Genomic DNA, 12475 nt, shown 5'->3' on the forward strand with positions numbered 1-12475 from the left:
TTTGTCAAATGAGCCACGAGGCAAGACTTAAGCATGCATGTTTAATGGAGACGTCATGTAGCCCAGGAAGAAAAGCCTGAAAAATCACTGATGTGTTTAATACTGTACAGTACAGACCCAGTGGATTTGAAATGACCCCTAACGTCACCATGAACAGTACCGCATTATCAAATTTACTGATGATTCTGTTATTGATTTCCACTCTGAAAGTGGTCCTGTTGTGAACGATTTCATCAACCGGTGCTATTTATCCTTCTTTCACATTAATGTGGCAAACAACAAAGAAATATGCATTTATTGTTCAGATGGACATTCAAGTTCATGCTGTAATTGACAGGAAATTGGGCTTTGAGTTGTGTGAGTAAAGCACAATGATGTATGCATTTTTATCAGAAGATTTAGTGTTGAAACCACCTTTATGACAGGTGTTTTAGCTCTGGTCACTTTCTGTTAGATAAAACAATGGCTTCCAGTGTATCATAAAGGTGTGCAGGAAAACCGCTGGAACATAGTGAGTTTGTATTGCTTTCTTCAGGCTGTAGATACAGTATATTGTGCCAAGACGCAGAACGACTTGGTTCAAAAAGTTATTAATTCCTGCTGTCATTAGTCTTATAAATGACCATATTGAACTATAATCTCTGTTGGTATTAGTGGTTGTATTTTACTGCTGGCTGTAGAGCAAAGCGCCCATTTTGGATGATAGAGATAACCTGAACCTTGAGAGATTGTTGCAGATTTCGGGTTTTGTAGTTTTGCTAACCTTCCACATGCACAAAAGTAGCCACACTTGAAGAAAGGGGAAAAACAGTATGCATAATATATGGCTTCTTTAAAAAAAAAAAAAAAAGATATCATTTAAAGGCTATAATTGATTAGAATGACTCAAAATCTCTAAACCGAGGGATAAGAAAATCACAAATGAATTCACAGGTGAATAAACTGTGTATTTTACCAGTTATATGATAGCAATAATGACTAATAATAATCACTAAATCTGCTCATTGGGTCGCACCTGCGGTTGACAGACACAGGCCTGTAAAATGCATTCAGGGACACTGGACATTCGTAGTCCAGCTGCTGCTTCCCATCAGCGAAGGTCACAGCCATGGGAATCAGCTCTCGAGTCACCAACACGGTGTACACCTGACAGAGTTAGACGAGCATTACTCAATAATAAATAGTTCGGTGCAGCAGCACAGCGAGACCCTATCAAACTTGAATGAACCAAAGGTGTTACACTCCTAAAATTCCCCTTATAGTCTGTTATTTATTGATGTGGAGCAACTAAGAGTATGAAACTTTAAAGTGCAGAATTAGTATGTTTCCTTCGAGGTTAATGAGGCATACTGAAAGGCTATGAAGACACACATGTTTATGATATATAATTATAACATTTTACATTGATAAACATGTAAAAATACAGCCAAAAATTGCCTTGAAAGACTGCTTATCTGGTGATAAGAAGTAATCTAACCATGTTTTCATCATACCTGTGAAATAGTGCCATCTGCTGAACAGACTGAGACCTCCACCATAGTATCTCCAAAATTCAGTGGGACCGGTTCGGACATGCTCTTACCATTTACGGTAACTTTTATGAGTCTGTCTGGCACCTTGGAAAGTAGTGTCACGGCGTTCAAATAAAAGGGAACAATACCTGTGGGAGGAATGTTTACAGTTATGTGCAAAAGAAACTGAAAGTGTATGAAATGCAACCTGCAAAACACCGGGAAATGCTTATACTTTGCTGAAATCATCACCATGGGGCATGTATTTACATTGATTATATATTTCTCATTTGTAAATATATCTTTATATATCAGTGTCCTTACCTTTTGATTGCAAATTTCCATTATGTTTTTACTCAGACAGGCAGTAGTACAAATGATAATGTACTTACAATTGTATTCGCAGACTTTGGTAGTAAATGGTGGATAAAGTGGAATATCTCCATCCAAAACCAGATTACTGAGCTCTGCAATCTTTGCTGATAATTTGGTGATTTCCACGCTGTATTTCTTTGTGGTGCCATCCTCAGCTACCACCTCAATGTCCACTCTGTTCAACCCAACTTTCAGTTCAATGGTGCTGGAACGGTCACCAGAGAGCTGAAATACAAAACCTAAGATTCAAACTGAACTGAGAGAAAATGATGCCAAGAGAAAGTCACCTTATTGTTTAGCAGGAAAGTACCCACAATCGTGTGTGATGCTCCACAGTCACTGGTAAGCACGTCCAGAGTCACTTTGTTGACACTGCTCTCTACTGTCACTTTGTAGTCTGTAACTTCTGCTGAGAAGGCTGGAGTGAGCTTCCCAGCAGAAACGGTGAGCTTCTCCAAATCACAGTTGTCCATGACTCAAGCCTCCACTGGTTCAGAGTGCGTGCAGTCCAAATCCTAAACGCACTAAACGGCTCCTCATTTATCAAGCTGACGCTCCAAGTTACCATGGTTACGAAAGCACCTAGACGGCCCTCAAGTTACCTCAAGAGATATTGGTTTTTTTTTGTTGTTGTTTATTTTAACGCATTTTGATGATGTACACAAACGACTCAGACGAAAAAAAATAAATACGATTTTTATTTTTCCCTTTTTAGCATTTTGGTTATGTATTTAGTTCTCTTGAACTGGTTGTCAAAAAAAAAAATACACAAGAAGAAAAAAATCACTCTGATTGCGTGAACAAGGCTGGAAAAACGGTTAATATAGGGCAGTGTGGTTGCTAAACAATATGCAGGACGCAGATTTAGCAGCTTATATCTACAAATATAACGAATCCTCACGATTTCAACTACAAATCTTCAAAGTAACCAGCGGTTACTAGGAACTCCGCTCTTCCAAACGCCAGAGGGCAGTAGAAGCCGAGAAAGCTACAACGAGCTAATCTCGTTGTTTTCAACGTCATTTCCTGTCGGCTGAAATCGTGCAGCGTGCTAAAAGGGTAAATTTGAAACTTTGGGCGTCGTAAGGTTAATTTTCCATCTTATCTTTTTTGCTTTTAAGTCATGGAAACGTTACGCAAACATATTATGTTCATTATTAGTTTATTTAAGTTTTCTGTTAACGGTTGTTTCTTATTAGCTGCGCGTGGAAGCTAACAAGTACCCACCCAGCTAGCTAACGTTGTAGCTGTGAGTAGGGTAGTTATTGGTGTTTTGTGCTAAAATAAACGTTTTTGACAACGTGTGACCAATTATTTTGCAGGAAAATGGCAGCAGAAGGCAGCGTCGACGACTACCCGCATGAGATAGACGAGCAGCTCACATCCTTCGACTCCTCGGTTACTGCTGTTAAAACCATGCTGGATAAGTTGATGTCAATGTCCAGAAATGACCAGTTGCAAAAGGTACAGTGGACATTGTGACTTAATATAACTTATATTGTGACTTACTTGAGCAAAATTTATTAAGATACAATAGATGGTATGGACCTACGACCCTGTGCTTTAATTGGTGATCCCTGAATGGCAAAAAACATTCAACATAGATGTTGGATCGAGGGTATAAGAAGTGGACCTCGTCTTAAATTAAAGGCTGTTGCTCTTAACGAGGATCTTAGCGACCTGCCAAAAAGTCTGGACCACTCACGTTAACATCTGGCCAGAAATTGACTTTCCTGATGAGTATATGTACCTAATTTCTACATCTGGAAAATTCACAAAGCAAAGCCTAAAAGCATACAAATGTCTGGGTGCCTGTTTGCACTTTAAAGAAGGATTTATCAGCGAAATTAAGTTTGTGAAGACCCCAGTTGGCATTCTGGTTATATATGGACTGGTTTATACTAACACGTGTTATTTATTTAACATTTTGTAATGTAAAATCTAAGCATGAATTTGATTATAGTGTAATCGCAGGATAATCCACTGTGCAGCCATTGTTACATCATAAATACAACTTTTCAAAATACAAAAGAAAACGTGGGAATAAACCCTAAGAACCAAAGTACAAGGTGTGTTATGGAAGAGTTATTGAGCCACTGATCAAATCAGCAAGTTTCCTCAGTGAAGTAACTTTTGTAGATGAAGGGAGGTTAGTAGTTTTTACCCATAACCTTCATAGCTGTTTTGACCATATTTGCAATTTTTTGTGCCAGTCCACATATTTAAATTTGCTTTCAACCACAGCAGTGTAAAAATATTAACGTAATGTCAGTGCTTACTCGAAGTCTAAGCCTACTCTAAATCAAAATTTAACATGTAATACAGGCATACAATCCTTATAGAGAATCAGACTATAGTACTCAAATATACCAGGTCGTTTGATAAGGTGAACACACATTTAAACCTATTCTGCAGCGCCTACTTACAGCTACTTTGAAAAGGAACATTTTAGATGCAAAAGGCTTTTTAGGACCTAACATACTATTATAATATTGTGCATATTTTGTTATACTGTAAAGAATGGCATTTTTGTAAAGAGTATGATGTGTTCTTTTTAAATGGTATTAAATGAAACTTTGTTTGTTGACAGCTGGATCCTTTGGATCAAGCCAAGCTGGATCTGATGTCTGCTTACACCCTTAATTCGTTATTCTGGAGTAAGTTATTTATTCAGTTTCTAAAATCTATTGATCAGTATTTTATTATGACCGATATTAATTTAATACTGGTGCACTTCAAGGGTTTTGGTCATTGAATGCATCTTAAAAGCCCTTTTCACAGATGAGATACTTAACATTAATGACTTCATTGATATGTTAAAGTAATGGCTTCATTTTTGGAGATATTGGTCACTTTTCCACAAATGTTCATTCAGACACTGATGGAAGGAGTCACAGATATGTTAAGATAAAACATAGCAGTGGAAGCAGCTGGAAATATCACTTTTCTACATATTTAAGCTTGTTGAATAGATAGTGTTATGCACGTGTAGGGTCCATTGCTTTCCAGTTACAGTGTAGTTGTTATCTACTCAAGGAAAAGCATGACGTTTGCTTCACCCGTAGAACATTTCTGCATCGTCACTGCTGTTTGAGAGATAAAAATCTGTTTTAAAGTTTGAGGTTCATCTTAAAATTTCATTTTGCGGTAAAAACTTTTAGCAAACCAACCAGCACACAGCGCTGTAGTAAATAAAAGGGTGTTGAATGCGAGCAGTTGGAAATATTGATCTATGGTCAGGTGGAGCAGAAGCTTTAGCTTGAGCTCCAACCCTTTTTCTCTAGTTCATTTAGCTCAACCGCTGAGGTAGGCTGAAGGAGGAAGGTTTAAACAGCACTGTTCTTTATTTGATAACGCTGCCGGTCGGATTCTTCTGAAAAGCTGATCGTACATTAAATTAAGCCACCGCTGCTCTGCAGCAGTTCATACTCGTGTCGTGTTGAAAGATATATATTGTTATTATTAGTGGGTTCCATTTGAATTCTGAGGTTGAAATTTTGGATTTTACACTTGGAAATATCAACTGGGATGCCGGCCAAAGTTTGTTTTCCTTCTTGGAAAGTCGAAGGAACCTTACCAGCCCGAACCCTAAAGTCCAACATTAGTGATGCGGCTGCAGTTTATTAGCACACTCAGTACCGTCCAGCCTATCATAACTACCCTCGTCATTGGGCGTTCCGTAACAATGAGCAAATCCTCCTGTTTTCTGACTGGCAGCTAAAACATGATGAGCTCAGTTTGGCGTCATTTCTAGCTAAGAGTTCTAACTTCCAGTCCAAATGGAAAGCCAGGCTGTCAGCAATTTGCTCTGATTGTGGGAAACAATCATAGCAGCAAAGTTTATAAATGTATTTTATAGAGTCCCAAAAAGTACTGGATCCCTGTTCTTGATGACATGATGTGAAGATATAGTCTTTTGTTCATCTTTGCAGTGTACTTGGTAACAAAAGGAGTTAACCCCAGAGAACATGGAATCAAACAGGAGCTGGTATGCACTTTCTTTGACTAATTCACCTTTCTGTTTCTTCATGGTAACCATCTAATTGCTCTGTAATCATTCTCTGCTCATTAGGAGCGAATACGGACTTACATGAACAGAGTGAAGGAGATTACAGACAAGAAAAAAGCTGCCCGTCTGGATAAGGGAGCCGCCTCGCGCTTCGTCAGGAATGCTCTGTATAATCCAGAAGATAAAGAGTCTAGGAAAAAGGTGGCGTCCAAGCAAGCCACCGATGCAGCCTCTGACTCTCCACATTTGAAGCGTCAGAAACAGAGCTGAACTGAAGGAGGATCTGCACAGTCGGCTCCGATTACAGGAGGTTTCCCATTTAGAGGTGAAAAACACTGAAGTGCCCGTTCGGGTTGCGAGGATGGTTTGAGTCTGTTTGATGGACCATCACAAAAGACAACAGAAGGCAGCGAAATCTAAATTTAATGTTTACCATAGATGCTTATCTCGGAGTGAGATGCTGGGGCACCGAGGCCTTGCAGCTGTCTTCAAATGTTTACACTCTACAAAAAAACACAACATAAATCATCATCCGGGAATGTGCTGAACATACATGACCCTGGCAAGGCTCTAGATTTGAAAGATATGCTCGTAATTTTACTTTATTATACAATCTTGATCATTTTAAGGTGATTCTATGAATCACAAGTTTTTTTTTTTGTTCTTGCTTGTTTTTTCAAACACTGCATCACATGTCAGTTTTCAGTGGTATTTTGTATTTTAGGATTGCCCCTTTCATAAAAATATTCACTCAACATTGTGTTTTGTTTGTTTTTTTAATTTATTTTACACATAATGGTGTAACTGCTCAAAACAAGCTTCCAACTGTGTAAATAATGGGTTTAAAGTTGGCTGAACTTAATCCAGGTTAAAGTTCTGGTTTTGTTCCTGAATACACCAGAAGTATTGTTTATGTTATCATTTTTATTTTATAGTGTTATGTTATTTTCTTTTGAATATCTGCTGTGAAAAGACCTTGAAGCAAAAAAGAAAAAGACCATTTACTGCATCCTTTTACTCTTCTGTAACCAATTTGGTTTTTGTTTTTTTAATCTAAAAAATAAGCCTGGAGTTAATTCAAATGAGGCGTTGCCTTTTAAAAAAAAAAATATTTTGTGGCTTTGTCATTGTTAACTGAGTAAACAAAGATTACCAGTAGCAACAGTGCAAGCTTGTGCTTGTTCTATGTGTTACAAATAATAATTAGACAACATGGTACATGTGATTTTAGAATATCACCAGTTAAAGTTGTAGGAAGATATATCCGAACACTGATCAGCCGTGTCATTAAAACCACTGATGGATAAAATGTTCTGTTGGGAAAACCGGCATCCTAGCATTCATGTCAGTGTTTCTTTGACACGTTCCATCTACCGAAACATTTTTTGGTTAAGGTAAATGGCGACTCGTCGCCCCCTGACCCCCTCATCAGCAGTAGGCTTAGCTGCCTTGGAAGTGCTCCTGAGACAACACAGTCTGATGTGTTCACCTGGCCTCCAAACCCCCACACATATTAATTTAATGAGTTTTGTGCAAAGCAAGTCCAATCCACAACGACCGCACCCCACCACTCACAGGACCTAATGGGTTTATGGCTATCGTCCCACTACCAGACAGGCCAGGGCACCCTTAGAGGTTCTTGGTCGCCCACACTTGTCAGAGCTGTTTTCGCTGGATGGGAAGGACCAACTCAAAATGAGGCCAGTGTTCATGGTGAATGTTGTCATAATGCTTCATTTTGAATAGCAAAGAGGGAGTTTCTTTAAGTCCAGAAGCTGCTGTCAGGAGTGAGGTAAATAGTGTGTACTTATGATGCCTTTTGGGTTTCTCCAAGATGTTTTATGAGGTATTGAACTACCAACCTTGTGATATGTGAATAATCTGTTTTACCAACTGAACCACAGCCAGCCCAGTCAATCTGCATGTCATACTCAATACAAATCAAGAAGGACTTTTTTTTTTTTTTTTTTTTTTTTTTAAGTTTAGACCAGTCAAACCTGTGACCTCTGGATTACAAGGTGGCTTACGTAACCATCACAAACAGCACTTAAGCTGCGGCTTCACAGAATAAGCACAGGCTGTAATGAGACTTCCTCTCATAAAAACCAATGTCACATTTGATAAAGCCACTCGTATAGCTTCCTTTCTGTAATTCCCTCTGGACAAGAGATCTTAATCTTAATGTACCGCAAGTCACTGCATCCCTCTAATCAAGCCCAGGAAACGGCGAGGCAGGGAGTTAGATTTGTAGGAATGTATCTTTTCATTCTTTTCATCATCTTTCCTATTCTCATCCCCCCTGCAGCAGCATCCAAGAACGACATTTGTTTAGCCAAACCTCCCGTCTCAATTCTGAAAAGCTTTTTCCACCAAGTTGTTGTTGCTAACTCTGTTCAAAGACGTGTGTCAAACTGCCTGATGAACGGCCCTGTCTGCATATTGGAAAAATATGGATTTTTCCATCCCCCGCTCTCCCCTCTGTGATGTTCGCCTTTTCCTGCCCTCTTCCACACATGTGCTCACTATAAAGGAGTTAGGTCACAGCGCGAGCAAATTTGAACAAACAAACCTCATGTTGAAATTGTGTGGCCCTAATAAGCGCCAAACTCTTGATTTGTCCCGCGGTTGTTTATTTATGCTGTTTGTGAGCTAGCTTGCGGTGAGGAAGTTTACGTTACTCGGAGCGAAAGGCAACAGACCAAAATGACCTTTCGAGGCGGGATGAGGGGAGACGCAGCCTCCGTGCAGACTTGTGTCTCTTAAAAGGATAAAGTGTGCTGACAGCAGGCTGCATTAACCTGCTTTGTGAACCCAACTGATTCAACACATCACAAATCACATCATTTGAAGCTGGTTGTCAGGTAGAGGATGTTAAAACTAAACTGCAGTCACAGAATGTTAAAAATCCGAAAACTTCAAAGAATGTGAATTTATTCAAAAGGTTCTCCACCTGTCATTTATTTTCTGCTGTCTGCTTGTTTCAAAACGTGTGCTTCATCAGACAAAGTAAGTGAACCTGATGGATACTTTAGAAAAGCCACCGTATATCAGTAAGTTTTTACTGAATCACATGAATAAAGCAGCACTTAGTTTTCCTTTGGCTTCTCTCTTTGTTAGCATTTGGTGGTTTTCAGCCCATTGGTAGTAAAAAACCCAAAGTTCTGATGTCTTCAGAAAAGACCTGTTTGAATAAATGGGAAGGGAGAGGGTGTATTTAGGTTATGATTCAGTTCCAGTCTAGAAATGAAAAGTCAAATCAAAACATTTTAGTTTAAAAGAAAGATTTGGTGTTTGTTGCAAAAGGACCGATTCTTAAAGTTGAACATATCTGTGAAGCGTTTTTTCTTTTTCTTAGTTTTATGAATGGTTCAAACACTGGATTCGTTTAAAGAAGTTAGCATGATGCATGTGAGGGAGGGAGAATGTGCCTTTTTTCTTTGTTTTGCTGTTTATGATGCTTATGGAGGAAAATGAAAAAGCGTTGTTTTATGTTTTAGAAGCCAGAGTCGGCTCCACAGGCTTAAAACGCTTGATTGTTGGCCGCATTGTGGGGAAAACTTGAGCCTATTGGAACAAGTTATCCTTGGAATAACTGGGCAAAACGCAGAATAAGTGGGGGGACAGAAATGGCATCTTCATTCTGTCTGCCGCAGGAGTCCCATACTTCATTTGTGCCACTTTCAACTTGCTGATTACTCGTGAACACAATGTTTTTTGTGTTTGTTAGCTCACGCCTGCCAGCTCTGGGACGAATTACCTCTTTTGAAGAGTCACCAAGTGAGAGTGAAGTTCAGTCCAACCCTCTGCTTTTTGCTGCCTCTTTCATTTGTAACATTGCTGTTCAATTCGAGTTAAACTTAGCAGGTCAGAATACTTTCTTGTTTGCTGAATCTGCGATTGTCTTTCTTAGTGATATTAAACAGCAGCATAAAGACAACAAGCGAACTGTTAAGCACGAATATGAGACATTATGTCTAAATTGGGTTTCCCCTTTTTCTCTTTCTCCAACCCGTCTTTGTTGGGTTTCAGGCCAATTAGGATTTCTGGACTTTTTTTTATTTCAGAAGTGTTGAATAATAGGTGCATCAGTACCTGGACAAGCTCATTACAAAAGAAAGCAACGCTCCGATGCTCTCTTCCACACTTCAGTACTTAACATTCCAGCGGGGTTTAGCCATACACGGTAAGAAAGTGACGCCATGCTGAAAACATGCACCCAGAGAGGCCTTGAACCCTCCTCACTAAAACACATCACCGTCACACTTCATTGAGTTTCTATACTCTTACCTTTCCCCTGCTCATATGTGTAATCTACAGGAAAAAAATCTACAGTCTTTTTCGTTGTACCTAAATGTTGTTCTTTTTCCTGGAATCTAGTCGGAGCTGCTCCTCTGCCTGTGATTGCAAATCAAACGTTTGAACGTGTATAAATGTGAAGAACTGCTTTCAATGACCTTTTATAATGGATAAATAAAGCTTTGAAAATGGGTTATTAAACTGAGATTATTCATCTTTACCCAGGTGTGGGCCAGCTTTATGATGATGTCACTGTGTTTCTGACTCTGTGTCTGAGTGCCTCATCTCTCGCTGTGGCCCAGTGTTTACCTCTGGTGTAGACCGCCTTTTTTTTTCTTCTTCCATGTGGCTGCAATGTGAAATCAGGGCTTTTCCCCTTTAAACCATGGCCTTCCGATGCATAAAGCCCGAGAACTACCATCCAGCCATCAAAGAGCTGAACGCAAAACCATCTCTGAATCCTTTACACAAACGTGCACGTGCACGTGCACATGCGTAGTCTCACATAGACACTCACACACGCAGGGGGAGTTAAGCAGCTGCAAATACACTGTGAAAGCAGGAAAACACTCACTGTTGCACATGCTGAGAGACGTACAAAGGCGCACAGAAAATGGCTTACATGTGCATATATGTGCACTCGGAGTTGATTGGAGGTATGTAATGGATTGGATCCCCTTCATAATTTCATGGACAGCGTTTTCTTGTAGGTCCACGCAGAGGCGGATGAGACCACAGCTGTTTGGACATAAATTTTCAGAGGAATGCCTTAAGTCTGGGCCCTCAGCATAAGGAGCATGACTGAAGATTCCTCTCCACATGACAAATGATCACCCTCAGGACTTTTGTGTGTTTGTGTGAAAAAAAAAAAAGGGCCTTCTTGTGCAGACATGCACAAGGTCACTGAATGTCTGTTTGTTTTACTTGTGCACAACGGATAACATATAAAATGTATCTGTGTAGGGATACATTTGCAGGAGGAGCTGAGTCGCAGGTTGAGCAGAGGCATGATATCATTGTGGGTCCCCTCTGTTTGGTGTATATGGGAGACTCAACAGCTGGGGAAGAAGACGAGAGCAGCTGGCCAGCCTCATATAAAAGTCAGACTCGTTTTCCTCTGCATACGGTAGCTAATGCTTGGGTCATGTTAGCATACAAGCGTGCAGGTTTATAGGAATATCTTGGGTAGATTGGGTTGCATGTAGCTTGCTGCATGAGGTGTTGTTTTGTCAACTAGGAAACGCTGGATTTACGTCTTCATTACTAAATAATGCCAGGCCGTGTGAGTTTTATCACTGCAGCTTTCACTCTGCTTTCATTCTGACATTCTGCATGCTTTTTAGTTAAAAAACTAAATAAAACCTCCAATGCATAGGGCATAAATTGTTCAACATAACATGGGCCCCTCATAGCTTCAAATAATAACGGGGTTTATCTAACAGGTATTCTCATCGTGAATTTACGCCAATTTTTGATATGCAGAGCAAACGAAACGCACTTTTGGAAGCTTGAAATAGATACACTGAATGTAAAGGATAATTCCCAAATTGTAATACAATAGTGAACAGTTAACATTTCAGCTTTCTAGGATGATTTCATTGTCTTGAATAACATATTAGTGATAGATCTGAATCAAATAACACTGCAGAACCATTCACATGCTTGTCCAAATTGCAAAATGAGTTCTGTGCTTGTTGCATTTCACGATGCCTCTGTGCAAACAAACATAAAACAGGCTTGCAGACAAAATCGCTTGTTTCTCCACAGTTTACCTCATGCTCCAAGTAGACTGCTCTTCTCTGTGCACCACACACCTACTGCCGTTTCCTCTCCACCATGATAAAATAACGGGGTTTACGGCACATCAATAACCCCTCTCATCCCTTTTTGCCTTCCACATTCAGAGCCGAGGTTTACGGCCTGCGTGGGGCGGTAGGCTGGGGGCCTTGATGTGAGTGCCTGGGGCTAACGGTAGCGTTGGGTACTGTAAAGTGATGAAGGGCCTCTGCTTTTACGATGATGTGAATGATGTAGCCTGAGAGAGTAAAAGAGCCTGTGAGAGCAGCAGTGTGTTCATATACTGTACATGACTGGACTGCTCGGGAACTGTATAGATTATACAATGTGTTGCGCAATATCTACATTAAATCCAAGACTTTCTGTGTTATAGTTGATCTTATTACAGCTGATACACAGTAAATAATTTCTTATCCAATTTAACATTAACCCCATAACTCATGAGATATAGAGTAACAGAGTAAAGGGAGCTGTTGAGATGTTCTAA

General features: G+C 39.8%; 1 protein-coding gene across 2 annotated transcripts; it reads left to right on the plus strand.

Annotated features, from left to right (window-relative positions):
- The first annotated feature begins 2882 nt into the window (after positions 1–2882).
- Positions 2883–6650, plus strand: c1d (C1D nuclear receptor corepressor). 2 transcript variants are annotated; one of them, XM_075480204.1, is made up of 5 exons: positions 2883–2945; positions 3209–3350; positions 4477–4543; positions 5819–5874; positions 5959–6650. In XM_075480204.1, exons 2-5 carry the CDS (start codon positions 3213–3215, stop codon positions 6163–6165), a joined length of 468 nt encoding a protein of 155 aa, XP_075336319.1. In that variant the 5' UTR covers positions 2883–2945; positions 3209–3212; the 3' UTR covers positions 6166–6650. The 2 variants fall into 2 exon arrangements, with proteins under 2 accessions (XP_075336319.1, XP_075336327.1); XM_075480212.1 differs by having other exon boundaries at positions 2919–2973.
- Positions 6651–12475: the final 5825 nt, after the last annotated feature.

Source organism: Odontesthes bonariensis, chromosome 2 (genome assembly GCF_027942865.1).
Source record: "Odontesthes bonariensis isolate fOdoBon6 chromosome 2, fOdoBon6.hap1, whole genome shotgun sequence".
NCBI classification, from domain to species: Eukaryota; Metazoa; Chordata; class Actinopteri; order Atheriniformes; family Atherinopsidae; genus Odontesthes; species Odontesthes bonariensis.